Consider the following 27,483-nt stretch of genomic DNA (forward strand, 5'->3'; position numbering starts at 1 on the left):
TATGTGTCTCCGCAGACTGAAAGTGCTCAAAATATTGGATAGAGGCGCTGTGGTGCAGAGCTTGGGAATTTTAGCTCTTGGGAATCTGCGCATGCTCCATGGCTGAGTGTAGTCATCAAACACCTCTCTCCACTCTGCCTCTTTCTTTCCAAATGTACTATGTCCACCTCCCCTCTCTTACAAACCTGACACTGGCTCCTCTTTCCCATTATAATACAATTTAAGCTCCTCACACTCACCTACAAAGCCATCACCCATTCCTCTCCCACCTACATATCTGACCTTATCTCTCTTTACCCTCCCTCCCATTCTCTCCACTCCACAAATGCACACCACCTCTCCTTCCAACGCGTTACTTCCTCCCATTTCTGCATCCAAGATTTGGCCATTGTCCATATCTCTGGAATTCTCCACCTCTCCCTATCAGACTCTCCACCACCCTTTAAAAGTTTGAATGGTCTCTCAAGACCCACTTCTTCATTAATCCCATCTCTCATCCTAACCTTCTGTACATGATCACTTCTACCCCTTCTGTGTGAGCTTTAGAATGTAAGTTGTCACAAGCAGGGCCCTCTCTCCTCATGTGCTTTTCTTAAGGTGCCCACACACGCACCGATCCCGGCGGTGCGATGCTATGCGATGGGGTGCGCGCTCCCGCGGCACCTCATCGCACAGTACAAAAAGTATGTGCTGCACATACTTTTTGTACTAGCTTTTTATCGCATCGCATCGCATGCACAAGGCATACGATGCGATGCTATGTGTGCTAGTTAAGCACAGAACGCACGCCGGGATCGATGCGTCTGTGGGCACCTTTAGAATATATCTCTGACACCCTAGAAATTGCTTCAGTGTCCTGACTCCTGTCGCAACTCTCTTTACTCACCGTGTACTTGTACTAATTTAACTTGTTCTGTAATTCCTTATTTTTCTTATTTTTTGCTATGTATGATCTATGTATTTTTGAGGTTGCCCTCCTATTTCGGGCGCTAGTTAGAATTATGTATTATTAAATCACTAAATTATTAAGCAATTTTTACCATGAACTTTATATCTCTTCAGCAGCAGAAATGACTGTGTGACTGTAATCACACCGAGTTAGGTGGTAGTCCTACAATATGTAGGTCTCCAACTACAAAGATAAAGAACTATGTCCAATATTTTGCGCTAATTTTCACGAGGTGCATAATGGTCTGAATTGATACTATACACAATTTTATCAAATATTTTTTTTATTTATAAAAATGAATAAATAAATATAGCAATGCAATAGAAATAAAAATTACAAAATTAATAAAAAATATGCAATAGAAGTATAATGCTCGTATGTTTTATAAGGACTTTTTTGCTTTATTAGATCTGGCTCATTGATTGGGACATTCTTCTCCTGTATATATAGGGGAGATTATTACTTACAAAAAAACAGGGTTAATTTTATGCAGTTTTAATATATTATGTGTGTACACATGCTTATATGATTACATTATTTGACAATTAATTATGTTTAATCGTGAATAATAGGTGGCCACCTTAAAAACATACGAGCATTATACTTCTATTGCATAATGTGTTTTTTTATTAACTTTGTAATTGTTATTTTTATTGCATTGCTATATTTATTTATTCATTTTTATAAATAAAACATTATTTGATAAAATTGTGTCTAGTATCAATTCAGACCATTATGCACCTCATGAAAATTAGTGCAGAATATTGGACATAGTTCTTTATGATCTATGTATTGTCAGGCGCCGTGGAACCCTTTTGGTACCATATAAATAGGCAATAATAATAATAAATAAGAAGAACTTGCGCATCTCTATTTTGATTGGCTGCAACTAGGCGTTTTCATATTGGAGGCAACACTGTTGCGCGTAGTTGAGCTGATTTCAGTCCGTGACGGCTGCCAGTTCGGGTGCTGTTAAAATGCTGCGGCAACGGAAAATTGCACCCTTTGCATATAATAGGATTTACCCCATAGGGTAAGTGTTCTGTAGGCTGAATTTAGTATCTGCATTTATTTCTGTGCATGCAAAGGGATCGTATCTAATGTTCAACTTTCCTGCAACTCTAACACAGCTGCTTTCATGTACAAATGTTGTATCAATGTCAGCGCTCTGTAACCTTCCCCTTTCCTTACTTGCATGCAACTCTAAGGAGCTTATTCAGGTCCGTATGCTCGCATGCAAATGCAATATTTTTTAAATGCGCATTTGCGTCCACAGCAAAGAGACTGTTAGCCGGGTGCACGCACCCAACATTGCGGCTGGTGGGCGGGTGGCGCCCACCAGCCACAATCATCAATGTTTTTTCCGGGTCACCAATCAAGGAACATTGAACCTTTGGTGTTTTTTTAAATTTCTAAATTACATTACACAAAAAACGGCTTGGAGGTGCACACCACCAGGTACAGAGGTACTTTGTTGCCGACTTTGGTAGCTCTGAGTGCCACGGTGTGTCCACAATGTGACTGACACACACACATAAACACACCTATACTGCAGAAGACAAAAACACACCCGAAATATCATCATCAATTTAATGTGAAACATTACAGATGGAAACGCAGACACAAAGCTTTTGGCAGTGAGATAAATATTTCCAAACAATACGGCCCAATAGGAAATAACAGTACATTTAAATTTCAAAGTAAAACTAATCTATACACATTTCTGTATACTGTACATTATGTAACAAACTGCATTTACACAGCACAAACCCTCTACAGGACTTCATATTACACCGATATTAATAATGATCCGACCAGAAACGCCCCCTAGGGACCAATGAGGGAAGTGTTTACAAGTCAGAGCTTGTTCTAGAAAATATAATAAAGCTAGCGTCAATACCCTGAAGCAGAAATGACCAATCCTCCATCACAGTCCAGGTTGTAAGGATAACCATGCTTGGGCACAGGTGACTTCATTAGTACCTTGGTCAATTTGATTTAACCATCAGGACTCAAGCAGTTAGGTAAACTTTGCCCTAAAAGAAGGTAACAGTACATGTGCACATTTCACCACGTCCCGCGTTAGTATGGGGACACCCAGCGTATTTCTGGGCACACCCACTGTTTTTGTGGGCATGCTCAGGAAACGCTGGGTATCCCCATGTGACACTTAAGTGTGGTGATATAGTTGTAAAGTTTGTCCAATGTCAAGCAACGGCGGCCCCAGAGTGGTTATACCGGATCAGCACCGGGGATGTATCGCCAGCTGCATATTACTAGAGAAGGTGACATGAAGACTACAGATCGGGCTCAAATTATATAAAGTGCTCATTTATTTACATTGTCAGTTCGTAGCCATGATCGCTCTGGTAGCAACACGTGCCCGTCCTATATGCCCGTGTCTGACACACTGGCAGCGCTGTGGGCGGGGCACTAGAGTACGTTCCGTTCCTGCTTGTGCTGGCGCAGAGCCTGCAGGAAGATCTGCTTCACTTGTGACATCATCTCGTGGTACAGCTTCAGGTCGTCCTCCTTAGTCCTCAGGGCGCTCTGCAGAGCCATTTTCAGGGCTTGATTGTCATCTACCTGTATGGCAAGCCTGCAATAAGGAGGCCGTATTCAATATAATACAATCTATTTGTGAGTTGCCGGTTGTTCCTGAAAACGAGCCCTTGTTGTCCATACAGCGCTGCCCATCAAGGGCCTCATTCATCCCGTACACAAAGTTTGTGATATTGCGCATGTTCCATGTTACACAACAAAGAGCATCTCAGCCTTGTCTCCACTTGTGGCCGGTTGGGCAAATGTCCTGATAGTGTGCCGCATGTGTGTGGATGGAACGGAGGGCTATGCTGAGTTGTGCCTACATGGACAGCTCATGTGCTTTGATGGGCGGCTCATGTACATTTGTTGGTGTGTAGTGCAAAGGTCGACAATGAAAATGTTGACATTCATAACGTCTATATGATATTGGTAGGATTAGGCTGTTTGTGGGAGGGAGGTCAGGGTTAGACTGCTGAGGGAGCTAAGGGTTAGACTGCTGAGGGAGGTCAGGGTTAGACTGCTGAGGGAGGTCAGGGTTAGACTGCTGAGGGAGGTCAGGGTTACAATGTGGGCAGAAGGTTAGGGTTATACTGCGGAGGGAGGTCAGGGTTAGACTGTGGAGGAAAATCAGGGTTAGACTGTGGGGGAAAGGTTAGGGTTAGACTGTGGAGGGAGGTAAGGGCTAGACTGTGAAGGGAGCTAAGGGTTAGACTGCTGAGGGAGGTCAGGGTTAGACTGCTGAGGGAGGTCAGGGTTAGACTGCTGAGGGAGGTCAGGGTTAGACTGCTGAGGGAGGTCAGGGTTAGACTGCTGAGGGAGGTCAGGGTTAGACTGCGGACGGAAATCAGGGTTAGACTGTGGGCAGAAGGTTAGGGTTATACTGCGGAGGGAGGTAAGGGTTAGACTGTGGTGGAAAATCAGGGTTAGACTGTGGGGGAAAGGTTAGGGTTAGACTGTGGAGGGAGGTTAGGGCTAGACTGTGGAGGGAGCTAAGGGTTAGACTGCTGAGGGAGCTAAGGGTTAGACTGCTGAGGGAGCTAAGGGTTAGACTGCTGAGGGAGCTAAGGGTTAGACTGCTGAGGGAGCTAAGGGTTAGACTGCTGAGGGAGCTAAGGGTTAGACTGCTGAGGGAGGTCAGGGTTAGATTGTTGAGGGGGTTCAGGGTTAGACTGCGGACGGAAATCAGGGTTAGACTGTGGGCAGAAGGTTAGGGTTATACTGCGGAGGGAGGTCAGGGCTAGACCGTGAAGGGAAATCAGGGTTAGACTGTGGGGGAAAGGTTAGGGTTAGACTGCGGAGGGAGGTCAGGGTTAGACTGTGGAGGAAAATCAGGGTTAGACTGTGGGGAAAAGGTTAGGGTTAGACTGCTGAGGGAGCTAAGGGTTAGACTGCTGAAGGAGGTCAGGGTTAGATTGTTGAGGGGGTTCAGGGTTAGACTGCGGACGGAAATCAGGGTTAGACTGTGGGCAGAAGGTTAGGGTTATACTGCGGAGGGAGGTCAGGGCTAGACTGTGAAGGGAAATCAGGGTTAGACTGTGGGGGAAAGGTTAGGGTTAGACTGCGGAGGGAGGTTAGAGTTAGGCTGTGGGTGGAGGTTAGAGTTAGGCTGCGGGGGAAGGTCAGGGTTAGGCTGCAGGGGAAGTTAGGGTTAGACTGGGGAAAGGTTAGGCTTAGACTGCTGGGGGGGTTAGGCTGCTGGGGGGAGGTCAGAGTTAGGCTATGGGGGAATTTCAGAGCTAGGCTGCGGGGGGAGGTTAGGGTTAGACTGTGGGGAAAGGTTAGGGTTAGACTGCTGGGAGGGGTTAGGCTGCAGGGGGGAGATCAGAGTTAGGCTACGGGGAAGGTCAGGGCTAGGCTGAGGGGGAGGTTAGGCTGCAGTGGGGAAGAAAGGGTCAAGCTGCATTGGGAATTTAGTTTCTAGGGGGAGATTAGGATAATGTGCCAGGGGAGGGGGTTAGGGTTAGGCACTACATGGAGGTTTATGGGTAGGGATTGGGGTTAGTGATAGGGAAGACAGCTACAGCATTGGGGGCCTGAGTCAACACTCAGCCCCCACAGACAATATGCCGACGTTCTAGATAATGTTTGCATCACTGTCTACATGATGACTGTCAAGATGGTAATGGTGACATTATGCCCATGCCGTCATCCTCACGTCGATATGCTGAATGTCTCGTCACACCCATCCTGTATACCATTTCATACCACCACATCCCCACATACAGGAAATCCCCCGGTGACGTGGCGGGCAGCCTTACTTTGTACTGAGCTCCTCTATCTGTGTCTCCAGTGGGACGTTGGAGGAGATCTCAGAGATCTCATTGAAATTCAGGAAGGATCTGGAGCTGCTGACAGAGAGACCTGCAGAGAGAATCTGGCGTTAGTCACAGAGGGAACGAGTCCATCCATTACATAATACATGGTGACGGGCACGTTATCTCAGGAGGTGACAATGGATGATGGATGGCAGAGGGGACGGCAGCCAATTCCTCCTCATACAACACAATAGGACTGAGGCCATGTATACAGCATTTGATGTGTCAGGTAAAATTTGACACTGTGTGAAGTCAGATGCAGTCTGGGAGACTGCACTGGTTCACTGTGACTGGCAGTCCGACCTGCCAGTCACCCAAGACAGTCCCATTGGGAGATGTTGCCTCCCTCCGAAACCTTATGTAGGCCGCTAGCGGCGGAAGCCTATAAAACTGGGTTCTGCACATGCGCCGCAACCATGAATACGCTTCTATGGACTGCTGCCGATGCAGCCCAAAGAGGCTGGTGACAAGCGCATGCGCAGTACCGAAGAAGCTACTGTGCATGTGTTGGTATTGCGGCGTGGGTCAGGACCGTCAGTGGGGTCCAGCAGCCAGATGGGACCAGCAGGCACCGCCGGCGAGGACCAGCAGCGGAGGGGCCAGCATTATGGCAGTCCCTCTCCTCCACAGAGGTAAGAGTCCATACTGGTCAGCAGTGTTAAGGGGCCTACACATTTAGCGATTTGCAGAGCATTCTAAGCGATGCTAGAACGCTCAGCACACAGCGATGTGTCAGCAGTGTGCTGAGCGATCTTTCAGGGCCAGTGTTCTCTGGTGTAAACACTGGCCCTGCCCGGCGATTACCTAGATTTATCCAGCATGCTTTCGCTATGCCCCTACACACGGAGCGATGTAGGGGCATTACTAAGTGACCCAGTCCAGTCTCATGCTAGAGGGATCCGTTACCCCATAGAGGGTTACATGCCATTCTTTCATGTGAGTATCTAATTCTGATAAAAGCCAGTGTGTCTTTTGTCAAATTGGTATTGTGCTATCAAGTGTTTCTGTCAAGTTCTATAGGAACATAAGGAGGAGGAACATGTCCAATTGGGAGAGTTCCTGCGCTTTGATATGCGCTTTGATTCCACTCAAATGTGAGTGTATGGTGTGAAAATAAATCCCACATTTTTATCACGCAACATCGCACTGTGGTCCTTTGTTTTTTTCTCCATGTTTTATAGATAAAAGAATTGTGAACATTGAGAAGTTATTCATCGCTTCTACCATTGTGTAAGTTTTGTGTTAGATGTGAATGTCGCCAGTGGGTTCACAATATTTCTGTATTTATCACAAGTCTGTTTGGTAAAGGCCCTTTTGTGTCTCCCTGGGCAGATTCACAAATTGTGCTGTGGATACCGGTAAATTGTATTTAGTACTATATAAATGAATAGGTCTTAACTAGAAGTATGTGAGCGCAGCAGGCCCGCAAGGGGGGGCGATCCACGACCCCCCCCTTTGTCGGCATTGTGGCAGTCGGGATTCCGGCGTTGGTATTTTGACCGCCGGAATTCCGACCGCCGGCATTTCATACCGGACTTGTGTGCACTGCTAACTAATCTTCCTCCACACTATACAGGAAGTCTGGTGTGCACTGCTAAATAATCTTCCTCCACACTATACAGGAAGTCTGGTGTGCGCTAGTAACTAATCTTCCTCCATACTGTACAGGAAGTTTGGTGTGCGCTAGTAACTAATCTTCCACACTGTACAGGAAGTCTGGTGTGCGCTAGTAACTAATCTTCCTCCACACTTTACAGGAAGTCTGGTGTGCGCTAGTAACTAATCTTCCTCCACACTGTACAGGAAGTCTGGTGTGCGCTAGTAACTAATCTTCCTCCACACTGTACAGGAAGTCTGGTGTGCGCTAGTAACTAATCTTCCTCCACACTGTACAGGAAGTCTGGTGTGCGCTAGTAACTAATCTTCCACACTGTACATGAAGTCTGGTGTGAGCTAGTAACTAATCTTCCACACTGTACAAGAAGTCTCGTGTGCACTGCTAACTAATCTTCCTCCACACTGTACAGGAAGTCTGGTGTGCGCCAGTAACTAATCTTCCTCCACACTGTACAGGAAGTCTGGTGTGCGCTAGTAACTAATCTTCCTCCACAAATCCAATGTACTTATTCAGAAACATTTTGAACATGGTTGTATATTACTTTTTGATTGTTCCTCTGTGTGATATATATGCCAGCACTGACAGTGCGAACATACCGGCTTTGCCGCGAGCAGTCGGCTTTTGTGTGGCTCCATTCTTTCCCGAGCCCAATTTCATCTTCTCAATCTGCTGTTCCAGAAAGACGCAGCGCCTTCTCTCCTCCTGAAGCTTCTTCTCTGCATCCATGGCTTTCATATTACCTTCTTCCACCCTCCTCTGCAGCACAGACACTAGCTCCATCAGCCGATCCCGCTCCACCTCGGCCGCCTGGCACAGCGCCCTGAACTCCGCAATCTGAGTCTGTAAAACTCGCAGCTCTGAGCTGATACGAAAAGACAGACGATTCATTAACAGCAACAAGCACATCAGCATCTCCCTATACTATCTGCCCCACTTTTACCATAAGACCGGGGGTTAAAGTGGCGGGAACTTGGGAGACACCTCGAATGGTCGGGGGAACTAGTTCCACCTCCACCACAGCCCTTCCGAGTGTTTTCAACAGAAAACCCTGTTTCAGCTGCTTCCTTTTCCATGTGCTTTTACTGTGGGCATTATGTGTATAAGCGGCACTACTGATGTGGGCATTATGTGTAAAGGGCACTACTACCATGGGCATTGTGTGTAAGACACCAATGTTTGGCATACATGTAAAAGGAGTACTACTGTGTAGTGTAACAGGAATGAAGGGAACTACTGAATGAAATAATATGAATAAGAATCAAAAAGTGAATAAGGGACACTACTATGTGGTGTAATATGAATCAGGGGGGGCACTACATGTGGTCTAATGTGAATATGATTGTGCTTCTGTGTAGAATTTGAACTGGCAATACTATTGTGTGGCCACACACCTTCCTTATGAGTCCACTGTCCCTTTATGAAGTATGGGAAATAGGGCACACATTTATAGTTTGCAGGGGGTGTCAAAAAGCCCGCCACTGGTCTGGGCTCTGACTAGGAGGGGGGAGGGGTCTGGAGACATGAGTTCCACCACCTCTCCAGGAACACTTTAAGCCCTGCAAACCTTTGCTATATTTTCTCAGACTTCTTTATATTTACAACACATATGAATAGATTATTCAGCTCTGCATATTTATCTGCACTGGGGGAATCCGCTTGTTCTGAAGACATGTACCCACTTCGGGGGTACACCCAAAAATCAAACCTACTAGGACAATCCTTCTCTAGCGACCTGAGAGTCCCCAGTAATGGCAGAGGCCTCACGAGTACACTGTGCCACCTCCACTCTGTGTGTACACTATAGGCACTACAACGCCCAGTATAACCTCCTGGCTGCAAGTGGCTGTCCCTGGTATCCTGAACATAGTACCATATACAACAGTAGATGGAATTACCCATCACCAGTATGTGGGAGTACCCATCACCAGTATGTGGGAGTACCCGTCACCAGTACGTGGGAATACCCATCACCAGTACGTGGGAATACCCATCACCAGTATGTGGGAGTACCCATCACCAGTATGTGGGAGTACCTGTCACCAGCGCTACACCTTATAAATATTACTTCCCTTTATGAATTCAGGAAGTTAGTGTTGTTTCCACAGTTAATATTCAGAAGTGGGTCCATATAGAAAAGAAAATATATTATAGCATAACATAATTTTTAATGTATTTATTTATTAACAGTTTCTTATATAGCGCACACATATTCCGCAGCGCTTTACAGAGAATATTTGAACAATCACATCAGTCCCTGCCGCAGTAGAGCTTACAATCTATATTACCTACCACATGTACACGCACACACAGACATTCTAGAGTTAATTATGTTGGGAGCCAATTAACCTACCAGTATATTTTTGGAATGTGGTGGGAAACTGGAGTACCTGGAGGAAACCCACGCAAGCACGGGGAGAATATACAAACTCCGCACAGTTAGGGCCATGGTGGGAATGGAACCCATGACCTCAGCGCCGTGAGGCAGTAATACTAACCACTACACCGTCCGTACTGCCCCATAAACATAGATAAAAAAAATCACAAGGGTCACAAAATGATGGGGCACACAACACAAAAGTATCCGGAGAATTAGTAGCGGCTGTAAAGCGGTTACCAGAGATGGTGGAACGCTCTAATGGTGGAACGCAGTAGCCGGAGCAATCAGCAACCTGGTTCAATCCCACAGGTAGTCAGCATACAGTTGTCACCGCAGCAATGGAATTCCAACGCGTTTGGAGCCTTGAAAAAGACCTACTGCAGGATGAAACGGGTTGGGGTTCCCTTGTTCCGGTGACGCTACTAATAATTGGGATACTTTTGTGTTGTGTGCCCCATCTTTTTGTGACCCTTGCGATTTTTTTATCTATGTTTATGAGATAGGAAATTTATGTACATTAAAAATTGTGTAATGCTAGGATACATTTTCTTTTCTATATGGACCCATGATGTTGGTTCACTTCTGAATATTATTTCAACTTCCCGAATTCATACAGGTAACTAATAGCGCTGGTGACGGGTACTCCCATCTACTGTTTTCTCCACATTATCTTCTTACGTTTCTGCAATTTGAGTGGCCCGGTGTGTACATAAACTGCTCTGAACTCTTGTGCTAAAGGACAGTTAAGCTGATGGTTTATCTCCCAGCTCATTAAACCCAGATGGAAAGATTTACTTTGTATTGGGGATATTTAGTTGCCCAGTTTACTGGTTTGCACACTTCGATATCTGGGCCACTTAGTACCCTGCATTCAAAATACCCCGTTAACATGGTGTACACAGAAGAATATATTTTATACTGTACCTTTGTGGAGAGGCAGCCATGCCAGCACACGGGGAGGGAGATGCCGATGTCTCCACCAGTTCATGCCCCAGCTTAGAAACTTTTCTGTTCGGGAGGAAAACAGATTCATGCCTTATGAGAACATGCTTCATATAATTATATATATATATATATAGATAAAGGAAAGGGAGTTTCAGAGTGCGCCAATTCATTTACATATACAACAAATCTGTTGATCAACAATATAGAAGTCCAAATGGTATTTGTAAAAAGATTTATTCGGAAGTCTTCCAAAATGATGATAAAGGCCCTTTGTCATCATTTTGGAAGACTTCCGAATAAATCTTTTTACAAATACCATTTGGACTTCTATATTGTTGATCAACAGATTTGTTGTATATGTAAATGAATTGGCGCACTCTGAAACTCCCTTTCCTCTATCTCTAAAACCTTTGGGTCCTGTCTAACAGGGGGCCCCTCAGAGGTGCTGCCTTCTCTTTGTGAGGCGCGGTTGGGTTCCATGTCTCAATATATAAATATAAATATAAAGGACATGCTGGTTGTCACAGATTTCGCGCATACAAAAACTCCAAACACAAACTGGCTATCTAAGAAGAATGGCATCTATAAGTGTACAGGGTGCTCTAATTGCCCATTTCTGAAAACTGGAGACCGTTTCACCAACCCCAAAGACGGCAAAATATACAAGATCAGGCACAAAATCAACTGCAACAGCAAGTTCATAATATATGCCCTGGTCTGCCCCTGCAATTTGGTCTATGTTGGCAAAACCTCTAGGATGATAAAAGAAAGAATCAGCCAACATAGATCATCAATCAAGAAAAGCCTTTCGATGGATACTGGTGACCTGGACCTGAAGTCTTTGCCTGTTGCCAGACACTTTAAAGAATTGCAACATAAAGTGAGTGAACTCAAATGTTCACCTATTGACCATATACCACCCCTACAAATTATTGGGACTGCTGACAGGCTGGCTGACTAACATGACTGTTTGAAATACAAACTACTCGTTTTTTCACCTTAACCGTGAGTGCTGGTTTTTCTTTCCTTCCAAGGAGAAAGTGCTGCTATATATATATATATATATATATATATATATATATATATATATATATATATATATATATATATATATAATGTCCCTTGGAAGCAGCACTACCGGCACAAATAAAAGGTACTGTTGAAGGATGCCCTCCAGGGATTGCAAACACTCGCAATCTCAACACATACTCTGTAGACGGAGGCACTCCAAAAAACGACAACCAGACACAGGAAATGCGGTAACGTTTCGAGGTTTTAATACCTCTTCATCAGACAATGTGCATAAACAGATAAACACATTATATACTCACGGTACCATCAGCTGAAGGGGTCTCCGGCGCGGGAGCTGCACCCGGTGGCTTCCGCTTCCGTCAGTCATCTGTGTCGTCGCGCGTCCCTCTGCAGAGAGCGCGATTGCGTCACGACATCCGGGCGGCTCCGTTGCCATGGAGCCCTGTAAACAGAAATGTCAAACAACTTTAATATACACAGAACAACTCACACAGTGAACAAGAATAAAAACAGACACAATAAAAGGAATAAAAAGCAGACGTCAGTCTACCGCTAGAAACAAGCAGACCTATGTGATAGAGGAGAAAATACATAATCCAATAATAGATATCATGTAATACATCACAACCGGAATAGTGGAGCTGGCAATATCAGATGAATAAGCTAGTGACCACAAACGGGTTTAATAGCGGGAGCAACCTGGGAATTACAGATAGCAGCACAGACCAAGATGTTCATTAAGGCCACGGGGGGCCAGTGTGCCCAGTCGTTGTATCCACCTGGTTTCACACTGGAGAAGCTTAAGTGATCTATCACCTCTTCTAATAGAGGGGGGTACGTGATCAATCAGAATATATCTGAGAGATGCCACACTGTGCCCGGCCTGTAGAAAGTGCCGAGCCACCGGCTGATCACTGGTTTTGGTTTCCAAGGCAATTTTAATGGAATGGCGGTGGTTAGCCATTCTTTCCTTCAGAGTGCGGTCCGTCTTGCCCACATAGCTAAAGCCACATGGGCAGGTTAAAAGATATATAACAAACTTGGTAGTACAAGTCAAGTTGTATTTAATGAAATACTTTTTTCCGGACAATGGATGGCAAAAAGAATTAGATGCTATCATAGATCTACACGTAATGCAGCCAAGGCATTTAAAACAGCCATTGCGACGTGACAGGAAGCCGTCTCTGGTGAGCTGACTACTCGACATTCCCGTAATGTCGGTACGTACCACCCAATCGAATATGTTTTTACCACGCTGATAGCATGGCATAAGGCGGCTGGTGGTAAGGCCGATACTAGGATCAGACTTAATGATCGGCCACCACTTCTTGGCAAGGGTATTAATCTGCCCACTCTGGTCGTTGTAGTGGTTGACCCAGGGAAGGAAGTCAGACTTAGGTTTTTTGTCTTGAGGTTTGAGCAAGTCACTGCGTTGTCTGCCCATGGCTTTGGCCTTGGCGGCCAGCACAGAATTCTTGTCATACCCTCTGGAAAGGAATTTGTTCACCATAGACTGCATTTGCCGCTCTGTATCCTCATCATTGCTGCACACTCGCCTAACCCTAAGAAATTGGGAGTAAGGCAACCCATACTTAAGGGGTTTGGGGTGGAAACTATTAGCGTGCAGGATCGTGTTCCGATCCGTCACCTTCGTAAAAAGATCAGTTGAGATACAACCAGCACGCAAAGTTACCTTAACATCCAGAAAGTGAACTGTTTCAGGGTGTATACTGTATGTAAATTTTATGGGGCAACTGGATAAATTATGAATTGCTAAATAATTTTCAAGTTCAGCAACTGACCCAGACCATATCATGAACAAGTCGTCGATGAACCTGGCGTACGCTATGATGTTTTCACGCACGCCAGGAACATCTAAGAAGATTTCTCGTTCAGCCTGCAGCATATAGGCATTAGCGTACGATGGGGCCACATTGGACCCCATCGCACAGCCCGATAGCTGCAGGTAGAACTCACCGTCATGAATAAAATAATTATGGGTCAATATCAGGTCCAGGAGTTGCAGAACCAGCTCCACTGGGGGGCCCACATAGGAAGAATTACCCCTAAGCAACTTGCCAACAGCAAACAACCCATCAGCATTGGGTATTACGGTGTATAAACTAGTAATATCAAGGCTAACCAGTAGGCTGCCCACTGGGGGTGTGCCAACTGTGGCCAACACATTAAGAAAAGCAGTAGTATCCTGTATATGTCCGGGGCTGGATACTATGCATGGCTGTATGAGAGCGTCCAGATATACTGCCAACGCCTGGAACAATGAGCCCCTGGCGGAAATAATTGGCCGCCCGGGCGGCCGTTGCATGTTCTTATGAACCTTAGGTAAGGTATACAATATGGCCACAACAGGCTCACTAGGGACCAAAGCCTCTGCCAGTTTTTCATCAATAGAACCAGAACCAACAGCAGATGAAAGAATAGCCTGCAGTTTTTTCTTAAATGAAATCGTGGGGTCACCTGACAGCTTACAATACACCGTGGAGTCGTCAAGCTGGCGTGCAATCTTCTCTCTGTAATGTACAATGTCCTGCACGACAATAGCCCCACCTTTGTCGGCGGGGCGGATGACTATGTCGTTATACTTGGACAGGTTTTGGAGAGCAAGAAACTCGTCATTACCCAAATTGCTGAAGCGGTGCCGCTGCTGTTCAGAAGAAATATTGGCGTTCAACATGTTGCAGAAGGATTTGATCGCTGGATTATAAGAGACTGGATCAAATCCTTCTGCAACATGTTGAACGCCAGGACATTGTACATTACAGAGAGGAGATTGCACGCCAGCTTGACGACTCCACGGTGTATTGTAAGCTGTCAGGTGACCCCACGATTTCATTTAAGAAAAAACTGCAGGCTATTCTTTCATCTGCTGTTGGTTCTGGTTCTATTGATGAAAAACTGGCAGAGGCTTTGGTCCCTAGTGAGCCTGTTGTGGCCATATTGTATACCTTACCTAAGGTTCATAAGAACATGCAACGGCCGCCCGGGCGGCCAATTATTTCCGCCAGGGGCTCATTGTTCCAGGCGTTGGCAGTATATCTGGACGCTCTCATTCAGCCATGCATAGTATCCAGCCCCGGACATATACAGGATACTACTGCTTTTCTTAATGTGTTGGCCACAGTTGGCACACCCCCAGTGGGCAGCCTACTGGTTAGCATTGATATTACTAGTTTATACACCGTAATACCCAATGCTGATGGGTTGTTTGCTGTTGGCAAGTTGCTTAGGGGTAATTCTTCCTATGTGGGCCCCCCAGTGGAGCTGGTTCTGCAACTCCTGGACCTGATATTGACCCATAATTATTTTATTCATGACGGTGAGTTCTACCTGCAGCTATCGGGCTGTGCGATGGGGTCCAATGTGGCCCCATCGTACGCTAATGCCTATATGCTGCAGGCTGAACGAGAAATCTTCTTAGATGTTCCTGGCGTGCGTGAAAACATCATAGCGTACGCCAGGTTCATCGACGACTTGTTCATGATATGGTCTGGGTCAGTTGCTGAACTTGAAAATTATTTAGCAATTCATAATTTATCCAGTTGCCCCATAAAATTTACATACAGTATACACCCTGAAACAGTTCACTTTCTGGATGTTAAGGTAACTTTGCGTGCTGGTTGTATCTCAACTGATCTTTTTACGAAGGAGACGGATCGGAACACGATCCTGCACGCTAATAGTTTCCACCCCAAACCCCTTAAGTATGGGTTGCCTTACTCCCAATTTCTTAGGGTTAGGCGAGTGTGCAGCAATGATGAGGATACAGAGCGGCAAATGCAGTCTATGGTGAACAAATTCCTTTCCAGAGGGTATGACAAGAATTCTGTGCTGGCCGCCAAGGCCAAAGCCATGGGCAGACAACGCAGTGACTTGCTCAAACCTCAAGACAAAAAACCTAAGTCTGACTTCCTTCCCTGGGTCAACCACTACAACGACCAGAGTGGGCAGATTAATACCCTTGCCAAGAAGTGGTGGCCGATCATTAAGTCTGATCCTAGTATCGGCCTTACCACCAGCCGCCTTATGCCATGCTATCAGCGTGGTAAAAACATATTCGATTGGGTGGTACGTACCGACATTACGGGAATGTCGAGTAGTCAGCTCACCAGAGACGGCTTCCTGTCACGTCGCAATGGCTGTTTTAAATGCCTTGGCTGCATTACGTGTAGATCTATGATAGCATCTAATTCTTTTTGCCATCCATTGTCCAGAAAAAAGTATTTCATTAAATACAACTTGACTTGTACTACCAAGTTTGTTATATATCTTTTAACCTGCCCATGTGGCTTTAGCTATGTGGGCAAGACGGACCGCACTCTGAAGGAAAGAATGGCTAACCACCGCCATTCCATTAAAATTGCCTTGGAAACCAAAACCAGTGATCAGCCGGTGGCTCGGCACTTTCTACAGGCCGGGCACAGTGTGGCATCTCTCAGATATATTCTGATTGATCACGTACCCCCCTCTATTAGAAGAGGTGATAGATCACTTAAGCTTCTCCAGTGTGAAACCAGGTGGATACACCGACTGGGCACACTGGCCCCCCGTGGCCTTAATGAACATCTTGGTCTGCGCTGCTATCTGTAATTCCCAGGTTGCTCCCGCTATTAAACCCGTTTGTGGTCACTAGCTTATTCATCTGATATTGCCAGCTCCACTATTCCGGTTGTGATGTATTACATGATATCTATTATTGGATTATGTATTTTCTCCTCTATCACATAGGTCTGCTTGTTTCTAGCGGTAGACTGACGTCTGCTTTTTATTCCTTTTATTGTGTCTGTTTTTATTCTTGTTCACAGTGTGAGTTGTTCTGTGTATATTAAAGTTGTTTGACATTTCTGTTTACAGGGCTCCATGGCAACGGAGCCGCCCGGATGTCGTGACGCAATCGCGCTCTCTGCAGAGGGACGCGCGACGACGCAGATGACTGACGGAAGCGGAAGCCACCGGGTGCAGCTCCCGCGCCGGAGACCCCTTCAGCTGATGGTACCGTGAGTATATAATGTGTTTATCTGTTTATGCACATTGTCTGATGAAGAGGTATTAAAACCTCGAAACGTTACCGCATTTCCTGTGTCTGGTTGTCGTTTTTTGGAGTGCCTCCGTCTACAGAGTATATATATATATATATATATATATAATATATATATATATATATATATATATATATATACACACATACACACACACACACACACACACACTCTCTCATTTTTTTATTCAGACTTTTCGTTTTATTATATTATTTACATTGTTTTATTGTCTGCAACTTTTAATGTGATAGTATCCATATCTTTTTGTGGGACTAAAGTGACTTAATTAACCCTTTGAGTTACAACATCTGTGAGAGATATGTGCAAGAGATCTGCTAAAAATGTCAGTGTTGCTCACATTTGTTATATAAATTCTTTATAACTCATAACTCAGGGTTGCCGACTTTTTAATGCTCCTCTCCGGGAGAAGCCCGGAGAGGAGACTTTCCTTACCCGATTAGGGGCCGGGAATTGACTGTGATGTCATTAAGCCCCGCCCCACATTACGGGAAATATGAGAAATGACTGATATCCATGGAGGGGGCGGGGCTAAAATGACGCGATTGTGCCATTTTAGCTCCGCCCCCTCCTCTGAGACCCGCGGATTGCGGCATTTACATGCCGCGATTCGGGGGGCTCCGGGGGGTCCCCCAGATTCTGGGAGGGTTGCCCACCCTTCCGGGGGGCCAGGAGGGGGACCAGATTTTCGGGAGACTCCAGGAAATTCCGGGAGGGTCGACAACCCCGTCATAACTCATAGGCAAACACAGGGAGGGGTTCTGATTGTCCGGAAACCCCCTTCCTCTTGGCAAGTGCCTTAAATTCTGACAACAATAGCACTGGTACATAATATGATCAGTAGAGCTGCCACCACATCATGCAGTGTAAGGGACAGAGCAGAGCTGCTGCACATGCCCAGTGTACCAGCTTCTTCTACCACATTTACTGCATGTGTGGATCTGAGCACTCAAACATTACAATGGACCAGAGAGCAGCTGCCAGGAGGAAGAGACAGGAGCCTTACCATGAAGTGGGAGATTGTGAGCTTAGAAAGTGCAGTACTGGTTATATTATTTTTGTGTATTTATTTATTATATGTTTAACCTTTTGCTGACCAATTATTAAAATGTTTGAAACATCCTATACTATAGACCATCTGTACTGTTAAATATTAATACTGTATTCCATACAGTATCCAGTGTATAAAAAGACCACTTGTCAGGGCTTTTACCACTCCCCTAGACTCCCATACTTACTCCCATGTGCTGCAAAGTGGGTTATTTTGGATTAGATTTAGAACCTCCCCTTTTAAAAATCCTGCTTCTGCCACTGTAAAGGCCCCCATACATTAGGCCGACTTGTCCGAAGGAGAAGTCGGACCTAATCTACTGACAACTCCCCGGGGGTGGGGGGTCACACACGATCTGGCACTTGATGTGCCAAGTTTTGCATGTGATGAATCGCATACTATTCATCACATGCAGTCCCCGGGGAGCTGCTGTCAGAGGGAGCCGGGTGCTGAGCTGAGCAGAGGGCGGCGGCGGGGCTGCAGTTTACTCACTGGCTTACAAGGGGACCACATTGCCGGGTAGCGTAGGGGAAGCGGAGCAGCAGCGGGCGCACATAGAAAAAACACACAGAAATGAATGGCCAGCCAGTGATTGGCTGAGAGCTCTCAGCCAATCACTGACTGGCCATTCATTTCTATGTGCGCCCGCTGCTGTCCGGCTTCCCCCACGCTACAGGTGCCCATCACTGCGTTCACCGGCTCCCTGCTTGCGGCGATCACAGCCCCGGATCACCAACTCCCTGCTTGCGGCGATCACAGCCCCGGATCACCGGCTCCCTGCTTGCGGCGATCACCGCCCAGGTCAGTGCGCCACCCCTGCCCCTTGAATCAGCTGAGCTCCCCATACGCCACGTCCCCTGCCCGCCTCCAGGCTGCACATAAGATTTACCAAATCTTATGTGCAGCCCGTCTGACCTCCCGACCCCGACCCGATGCGCACGGGACCGCGCATCGGGTCGGATGGCATGTCTAAACATACGAGTTGGGCCGATTTCACTGCCCGATCCATTTGAATCGGGTGAAATCGGGCCCAAATCGCACAGTGTATGGGGGCCTTAACTGATTAACTTATTTCAATCCTTCCTTTATTATAATCAGCCAGCTACTTAGTCCATTTTATTTTTAATGTCCAATTCAGCTTGGGGACATACGGTACCCTAAGCAAAAGAAGACTGGATTCCACACTGTATCCTAGTGCTGGCTTGTCAGCAGAATGACAAATGAGCAGGTACAATACCCAACTGTATATAACACGTAGCTGGTAAGGAGTAGCGAGTGGGTGGCGCTCGCTAGAGTCACTTATACTGCTTTCACATTGCAGAAATGGGTAATGACACGGTATTCTTAAATGGGACTTTAAAACGGGTCTGAGCCTTGAGACCTTTCACATTGCAGGTGAAAACCATTTTAAAAATCATTTAATACCATTCAAACATTCAACCCGTTTAACCCCCAAGGGACACGTTTAAAGCCATTGAAATAGAGCTGTTCAAACTGCCAAAAAAATGGCTTTAAAACGTGTAGGACTCTGCTTTTTAACCGTGTTGAAATACCAGTTAACTTTAACCGGTAAATCAACTCTGGCACTTTCACATTGCAGCCTTAAACGTTTTAAAATGGAAAAAAAAAACGGCAATATACCGTTTTAAAAGTGCGATGTGAAAGGGGTATAACTGATATAAAGTAGAAAAACAAGAGTCTTTGCTAGGGGAACTCGGTAAGTATAATTATGTACTTGAAATTAAACTTTTCATAATTTCTTTAAAATGGCACAACACTTATATACATTTTTTTTATGATTAAACGGTTATACAGGAACCAATAGATAAGTGTGCTTAACCCTTAATAGCAAGGATCGTACAATTTGACAGGAACTGCTAATAATTGTGCGGTGTAAAGTTATTTCAGCAATTGGACAGGAAAATAATCAATTAGCTTGTCTGAGACCTTAAAATTCAATTATCGTGCCTTTAATTTAACAGCCTGACGGTAGCAATGTATATCTTTCATTAATTTCTATGGCAGAGAGTTCTCTATTGAAAATCACTACACAATAGAATATTGCTACTGTGTACAGGAATCCACCACATATGTGGTAACCTGCAACATTGTAGAAATCCCAAGAATAATCTGACACTTGGTAGCGAACTGTTATCTGTGTTATGTGCGGCATAAGGGGCCGATTCAGGATCGCTCGATCCCCTGATGGTCGAAGTTTGCGCATTTCTGCGCATGTGCAAACCCCTGGAAGCAAACATCTTTGGCGAATTACACACTGCATGGAGGGTGGGGCATGGGGCGCACACCAGGCCGGAGCTGGAGAACGCCGAAGCCTGCTTGGTGTGGGCATCCTCCTTGTGCCCCATCTTTGGTGATTTGCGCAGGAAATAAAAGTCAGTTTAGACTCACTATTATTTCTGAAGGCAGGAGATGTTACTTGATGTTCTCCTGCTAGTGGCCGCATGTGAGGGGATGTGTTAGCAGGACAGCGAAGGGTTATGGACGCGGGGGAGGCATTCGGGGGGGGGAAGGGGGGGGGATATAGGCATTAAAGTGCTAACTAAATAGTGAATGACTACTGCTTAACGAGCCTGCCTGAATTAGACACTGACGTGCACGGATTTTGTGCGGTCAGGGCACCGGGGGGAGGACCGGGCCCGCCGACGTCACAGTTGTGGGTGGTCCCGGGCCGCCGACGTGACAAAAGGGGCGTGCCTGGGCTGCCGATGTCTTGAAAAGGGGCGGGCCCGGCCACAGCCGTCATTAAAAGGGGCGGGCCCGGCCACCGCCGTCACTAAAGGGGGCGAGCTGGGCCCCGCCAAAGTTGCTGTGCTGCCGGGGAAGCGCCGGGCATCGCCATTCTATGGGCTTCCCCCGTGCACACCGTCGGGGAAGGCACCAGGCTGTTTTAGTGGGGCGCTGCTAAAACAGCCTAGCGGGAACACTACAGATATATGGGTATACACGGTTTATAAAAACTCAAAATAGGATATCTGTGGAGCGCAGTATAGGTATATAAATGAGGTCACATAGGTGTCAGTATAGGTGTGATACAGCAGCACAATCGCGCACACGGTGAGGGTATATAAATTAGTTCACACAAATATCGTTAGGTGTGTGGCGCATTCATACCTCCCAACTTCTTTGCTTTAGAAATAGGGAGCGCCCGAAAAGGGGGCTGGGCGTATGCAAATGAGGGCGCAGCTTATGCTAATTAGCCGCGACCTCATTTTCATACGAGAATAGACGCTGTGCGCATGCGCGCAGCGTCTATTCTATTAGATTGGGGGGTCTCCCAACTGCCACCCCCCGCAGCGGGACAATGCCTGCCGCGGGTGGGACAGCGGGACAGGACCCGAAAATCGGGACTGTCCCGCTGTAATTGTGACAGTTGGGAGGTATGCGCATTGGTAGACTGTGGCACTGTCATGGGGTCTAAAAGTGCTTTGGAACAGAACCACAGGGAGATAATGCATGCAGCAGCACACAGAGGCATCGACCCCCCCCCCCCCTCAAAGATACGTCTATATATTTATTTCTTTGCTGGGAACAACCACTAAGGCAATATACAAGTGTTCCAATGGGCTGACTATTCCCAAATTCAGTCTCTGAGGGGGAAATTTACTAGGATGGGAGCAGCGGCGTAACTATAGCACCGCAGCCCCCGCCACCGCGGGGGGGCGCTGTGCATGTGGGGGCGCCGGGGGCTGCGGTGCTATAGTTAAACCCCCCCTCAATCCCCCGCAGCCTTACCTATTGCGCTGGTCCCGGCGGCTCCGTTCTTCTGCTGAGGACTACCAGAAAATGGCCGCCCCCATACAGCAGACAGTTCTCTGAAACTGTCTGCTGTATGGGGGCGGCCATTTTATGGTAGTCCTCAGCAGAAGAACGGAGCCGCCGGGACCAGCGCAATAGGTAAGTCTGCGGGGGATTGAGGGGGGGTTTTCATGGGCGGCGGGGTAGGGGTGCTTGGCGGGGCGGCCACGGGGGGCGCCCCCCCCCTAACGGCGGGGGGGGGGGGGGGGGGGGGGGCGCCCAAAACGTAGCTACGCCACTGGATGGGAGTTCTATTTCACATGGATGTTGCTATGGGCAACCAATCAGATACTGATAACTAGATTCTGATTGGTTGCCCATAGCACCATCCCATGTGAAATAGAACTCCCATCTTAGTAAATTTCCCCATCAGTGTGCCCATAATCATCCCGCTGAGAGTCAATGATACCTGGCTGAGTCTCTCGCAGCAGCAGAGTCCTTGCCACTTGACAGTGACCTCACAGGTGTCCACTGGTTGGATCTCATCCCCTCTTCTGCCTCTTCAGTATCTATACTTTGCCGACTGCCTGGTTTCTCAGATGGACTCTGTAGACAGAACGTAGTGATTACATTTCCATTAGGTTTATAAATATATTGTGATAGTAACAATGTCCAGATTTTCATATAATACTAAAACCGGAATGATTAAAAACACAGGGAACCAAAGAGCCAATGAGAATATTTGAAAGTATATTTATTTAAGATTCCGTACTGGAGGAATGGGAGATAAATCATGACCATGGGGAAAATATAAACTATTCTTCCTGTGCACCGGGCTTCCTGCTTGTAACAATAACAGTCACTCTGGTTGGGTATCAGAGAATCAAAGCCCTCAAATATAAACACCATATCATATATTCCAAGTTCTGGTACAAGATGTGTACACATATTGGATTATTATATGCGCTAGGATCAAGATTACACATAACCTGATGTTTATGCAGTTGGAGTGTTTTTTTTGCTAAGGTGCATGCTTAAAGTGATGACTATTTAAATGTTACCTTTGGGGTCAGTTGTCTGATCTCCGCCTCCAGCGCTTTCACCTTGGCCTCCCTCTCGGCTACCATCTCCTTCAGCTGACTGACCAGAGAGTTCTGCTGCTGGCTCTCGTTGTTCAGGTGTAAGTTCAGGCTCTTCTGGGAATCTCTGTGTTCCTGGTCCTGCTGGCTGAGACGGAAGAGAATCTCCTGCATGTTCTTCTGCTGGCTCTGGAAAGACGTGTGTGTGTGTGCTTTAGAGTGGTGCGAGACATTTGCGTTCTTTACAGTGCATGATGTCCCCTTCAGCAATTCCCCAATTCCCCAGCGTTTATGTATCCTGCATAGATATTAAATATAAAAATGGCAGCAAGTCCCGTAGTAGCGACACTCAGATAAGGGTCGTTGCTAAATTTGGCTACTGTTGTGCACCTAAGGATCAGTATCATACATTGTACAATCTGGTGGACCAGTACGCTATAAATAACACCTATCCTTGTGTATCAATGCCCCATAGATTGTACGTTTGTGAGCAGGGCCCTCCTACCTCCAAGTCTGTCTTCTATTCTTTTCAAAAAAATAAACTGTAAATAATAATAATTCTAATTATATTCTGTGTTTAGCAGAATTGGTGCAGCGCAGTTATGGGAATGCAACAAAGTCCCTGCAGCCCGTTACTAGCCCTGTGATGCAAGACAGAGTACGTCTACAGCATCATTTTCTGCTGTATGGAGGAGCGGTACTGTATGACCTGTAGAGTCATTTTGCCTCTTATAATTGATGCTGCTTTCCCACTGCAGACCCGTTTTAAGTTACAGGTAATCTTAAACGGTATTTAGCATTCCCACTGCAGCAGATTACAGTTTTAAATGCCATTTAAGTACCATTCCCATTGCAGGTAAAACGTTTTAGCTCTTCAAAACGTTTTTACAGCACAAATGAGTGCCTGTGACTTTAATGGGCTTTTCAGGAATAAAAAGGTGCACACCCACAGTTGTTTTCACATAATATTATTATTATTATAATTTTATTTATAAGGCGCCACAAGTGTTTCGCAGCGCAGTACAAAGGAACAATACAGGGAGACAAAACTTGGCATAACATTGAATAAATAACAAAAATACAGTACAAATAAAGAGCACCACAGTTCAATACACATTACAGCTTAAATGTAAAGGCCCCCATACACTAGGGCGACTTGTCCTTAGGACAAGTCGCCCCCGACTTCCCCCTGAGCTTCCCCGGCTGCTCCCCGGGGGAGCTTGATTAGATTGGCACTTGATGTGCCATTTTTTACATGTGATAAATCGTCTCGATTTATCACATGTAAAAAACCCGGGGAGCAGGGGGGGGCTGCTGGTGGGAGCAGGGGGGCTGGGGACGCTGCTGGGACACAGACGCTGCGGAGGACACAGACGCTGCGGGGGACACAGACGGCATAGAGCCGAGCAGGGGGGCTGGGGACGCTGCGGGGACACAGACGCTGCGGGGGACACAGACGGCATAGAACCGAGCAGGGGGGCTGGGGACGCTGCGGGGACACAGATGCTGCGGGGGACACAGACGGCATAGAGCCGAGCAGGGGGGCTGGGGACGCTGCGGGGGACACAGACGCTGCGGGGGACACAGGCGGCATAGAGCCGGGCAGAGGGAGCCGGGAGCTGTCAGTGCTAGAAAAAAAAGCCTACAATTGCTGACTGGCTGAGAGAGCGCTCAGCCAATCACAGGCCGCCCATTCATTGTATGGGCTTTTTTTTTTTTTATTCAGTGCTGACAGCTCCCGGCTCCCCCTGCCCGGCTCTATGCCGCCTGTGTCCCCCGCAGCATCCCCAGCCCCCCTGCTCCCTCCACCGCCGCACCGCCCCACTAGGTCCCAAGTCGGGTGGTCGGACGTGCAGCAGGTCCGACCACCCGACGCAGATCCGATGCGCACGGGACCGCGCATCGGATCTGAGGGGACATCAAAACTAGCCGATTTTGGTCCGATTTAGGCCAGATCCGGCTGATCTGGCCTAAATCTGACCAAAATCGGCTAGTGTATGGGGGCCTTAAGTAGTGAGGACCCAATCAACATACAACTAGAGGCTTGAGGCCAATGATGGAGATGAGTATGAAGATGGTCACTGAGTGTTGGAGTAAAGGAGAGCTGTGAGTGACATGTGAAGAGAAGTGGGCTTTGACAACAGGAGGGAAGAGGGCCCTACTCGGAGGAGCTTACAATCTAGTAGGAAGGGGAGACAGACAGATTACAAGAGGTGCAAGCGAGGGGGTGGTGGTTAGATAGCAGGATGTAAACAGGCAAGGGGTCGGAGAACCAGCTGGTTTATGCAGTGGAAGGGTACGGAGGAGGGGGAGGGGGCCAGGGGGAGGGGCCAGTGGTGGGGGAGGGGCCAGTGGTGCGTACAAATCCCGCAGCCGTCAACATTTGTGCTATGTGTCGGCTCAATTTAACCCATGGTGGACAGTAAAATATACATTGCTGGCCAGTGCCAGCTATGTATATATTACTGCCTAATAACTAAATCATTGGTGCCCAGTGGTGCCTGTAATAAATAGATTGCTGGCATGTGCCAGCAATCTATATATTACTGGCTTAGGATTCTCATTGGTGCCCAGTGGTTCCAGAAATATATAGATTGCTGGCATGTGCCAGCAATCTATATATTACTGGCTTAGGATTTTCATTGGTGCCCAGTGGTTCCAGAAATATATAGATTGCTGGCATGTGCCAGCAATCTATATATTACTGGCTTAGGATTCTCATTGGTGCCCAGTGGTTCCAGAAATATATAGATTGCTGGCATGTGCCAGCAATCTATATATTACTGGCTTAGGATTCTCATTGGTGCCCAGTGGTTCCAGAAATATATAGATTGCTGGCATGTGCCAGCAATCTATATATTACTGGCTTAGGATTGTCATTGGTGCCCAGTGGTACCTGTAATATATAGATTGCTGGCATGTGCCAGCAATCTATATATTACTGGCTTAGGATTGTCATTGGTGCCTAGTGGTTCCAGAAATATATAGATTGCTGGCATGTGCCAGCAATCTATATATTACTGGCTTAGGATTGTCATTGGTGCCCAGTGGTTCCAGAAATATATAGATTGCTGGCATGTGCCAGCAATCTATATATTACTGGCTTACAAAATAAAACATTGGTGGCCAGTGCTGCTCCGTGTGGAGCAGGACGGAGGGAGGCGGGGCATGTGGCCGGACCCGGCCAGCGTCGCTAACGGCATCCAGCCGCAGCAGCAGCCAGCCGGACACAGCGGGGCAGCGTGGACAAGTGAGTAACTATAACAGGAGGGGGGTGGCAGCGGGGCGTACCGCCGGGCTGAAAGTGGTTAATCTTTCAGCCCGGCAGCGTACACACACGGAGATGATGGCTGAAAAAATCAGCCATCATCTCTACCGTTTAAGATGCATTCCCATTGCCTCTTAAACAGTAGATTACCGTGTAAAACCCTGCTCTGAAAACGGGTTGAAATACCGTTTAACTTTAAACGGTATTTCAACTCTGGCTCTTTCCCACTGTAGCCTTAAACGGTATTTTGCCCTCAAAAATCGGCAAAATACCGTTTTAAGGCTGCAGTGGGAAAGGGGCATGAGACTGCTGATTGTGATAAGCTATGTATTGTTTACTACTAGTTAGTGTCTGTCCATGATGCAGGGAAAGAAGTCCAACTGTCTCTGAGAGCTCTCAAATAGGTGGAAGAGCTCTCACATATCTACAGGTTCTCAAATAAGAGGAAGGCTCTCACATAGCTACAGGTTCTCAAATAGGAGGAGGGCTCTCACATAGCTACAGGTTCTCAAATATGAGGAAGAGCTCTCACATAGCTACAGGTTCTCAAATAGGAGGAAGAGCTCTCACATAGCTACAGGTTCTCAAATAAGAGGAAGGCTCTCACATAGCTACAGGTTCTCAAATAGGAGGAGGGCTCTCACATAGCTACAGGTTCTCAAATAGGAGGAGGGCTCTCACATAGCTACAGGTTCTCAAATAGGAGGAGGGCTCTTAGATAGGTGGAGGCTCTCAAATAGGAGGAGGCTCTCAGATAGGAGGAGGGCTCTCAGATAGGTGAGGCTCTCAGATAGGTGGAGGGGCTCTCAGATAGGTGGAGGGGCTCTCAGATAGGTGGAGGGGCTCTCAGATAGGTGGAGGGGCTCTCAGATAGGTGGAGGGACTCTCAGATAGGTGGAGGGACTCTCAGATAGGTGGAGGGACTCTCAGATAGGTGGAGGGACTCTCAGATAGGTGGAGGGACTCTCAGATAGGTGGAGGGCTCTCAGATAGGAGGAGGGCTCGCAGATAGGTGGAGGGCTTGCAGATAGGTGGAGGGGCTCTCAGATAGGTGGAAGATTCTCATAAAAGTGGAGGGCTCTCAGGTAGGCAGAGATACTCTCAGATAGGTGGAGGATTCTCAGATAGGTGGAGGGCTCTCAGATAGGTGCAGGTTCGCAAATAGGAGGAGGGATCTCAGATAGGTGCAGGTTCTCAAATAGGAGGAGGGCTCTCCGATAGGTGGAGGCTCTCAAATAGGAGGAGGGCTCTCAAATAGGAGGATGGCTCTCAGATAGGTGAAGGGGCTCTCAGATAGGTGAAGGGCTCTCAGATAGGTGAAGGGCTCTCAGATAGGTGGAGGGGCTCTCAGATAGGTGGAGGGGCTCTCAGATAGGTGGAGGGGCTCTCAGATAGGTGGAGGGGCTCTCAGATAGGTGGAGGACTATCAGATAGGAGGAGGATTCTTAGATAGGTTGAGGATTCTCAGATAGGT

At 46.9% G+C, this 27,483-nt stretch overlaps 1 protein-coding gene across 2 annotated transcripts in view; it reads right to left on the reverse strand.

Moving 5' to 3' along the window:
- Window positions 1–2,525: 2,525 nt before the first annotated feature.
- The window catches only part of CCDC13 (coiled-coil domain containing 13), a 44,162-nt gene continuing 19,204 nt past the window's right edge, over window positions 2,526–27,483 (reverse strand). For both annotated transcript variants that reach the window (XM_083186841.1, XM_083186842.1), the window contains exons 10-15: window positions 22,724–22,930; window positions 22,132–22,268; window positions 10,728–10,811; window positions 8,023–8,288; window positions 5,752–5,854; window positions 2,526–3,548 (exon numbers count right to left, since the gene is read on the reverse strand). In XM_083186841.1, the coding sequence (XP_083042967.1) occupies window positions 3,383–3,548; window positions 5,752–5,854; window positions 8,023–8,288; window positions 10,728–10,811; window positions 22,132–22,268; window positions 22,724–22,930 (963 nt within the window). In that variant the 3' untranslated portion in view covers window positions 2,526–3,382. The remainder of the gene's footprint in view (window positions 3,549–5,751; window positions 5,855–8,022; window positions 8,289–10,727; window positions 10,812–22,131; window positions 22,269–22,723; window positions 22,931–27,483) is intronic.

Source organism: Crinia signifera, chromosome 5, assembly GCF_055691185.1.
Source record: "Crinia signifera chromosome 5, ASM5569118v1, whole genome shotgun sequence".
NCBI lineage: Eukaryota > Metazoa > Chordata > Amphibia > Anura > Myobatrachidae > Crinia > Crinia signifera.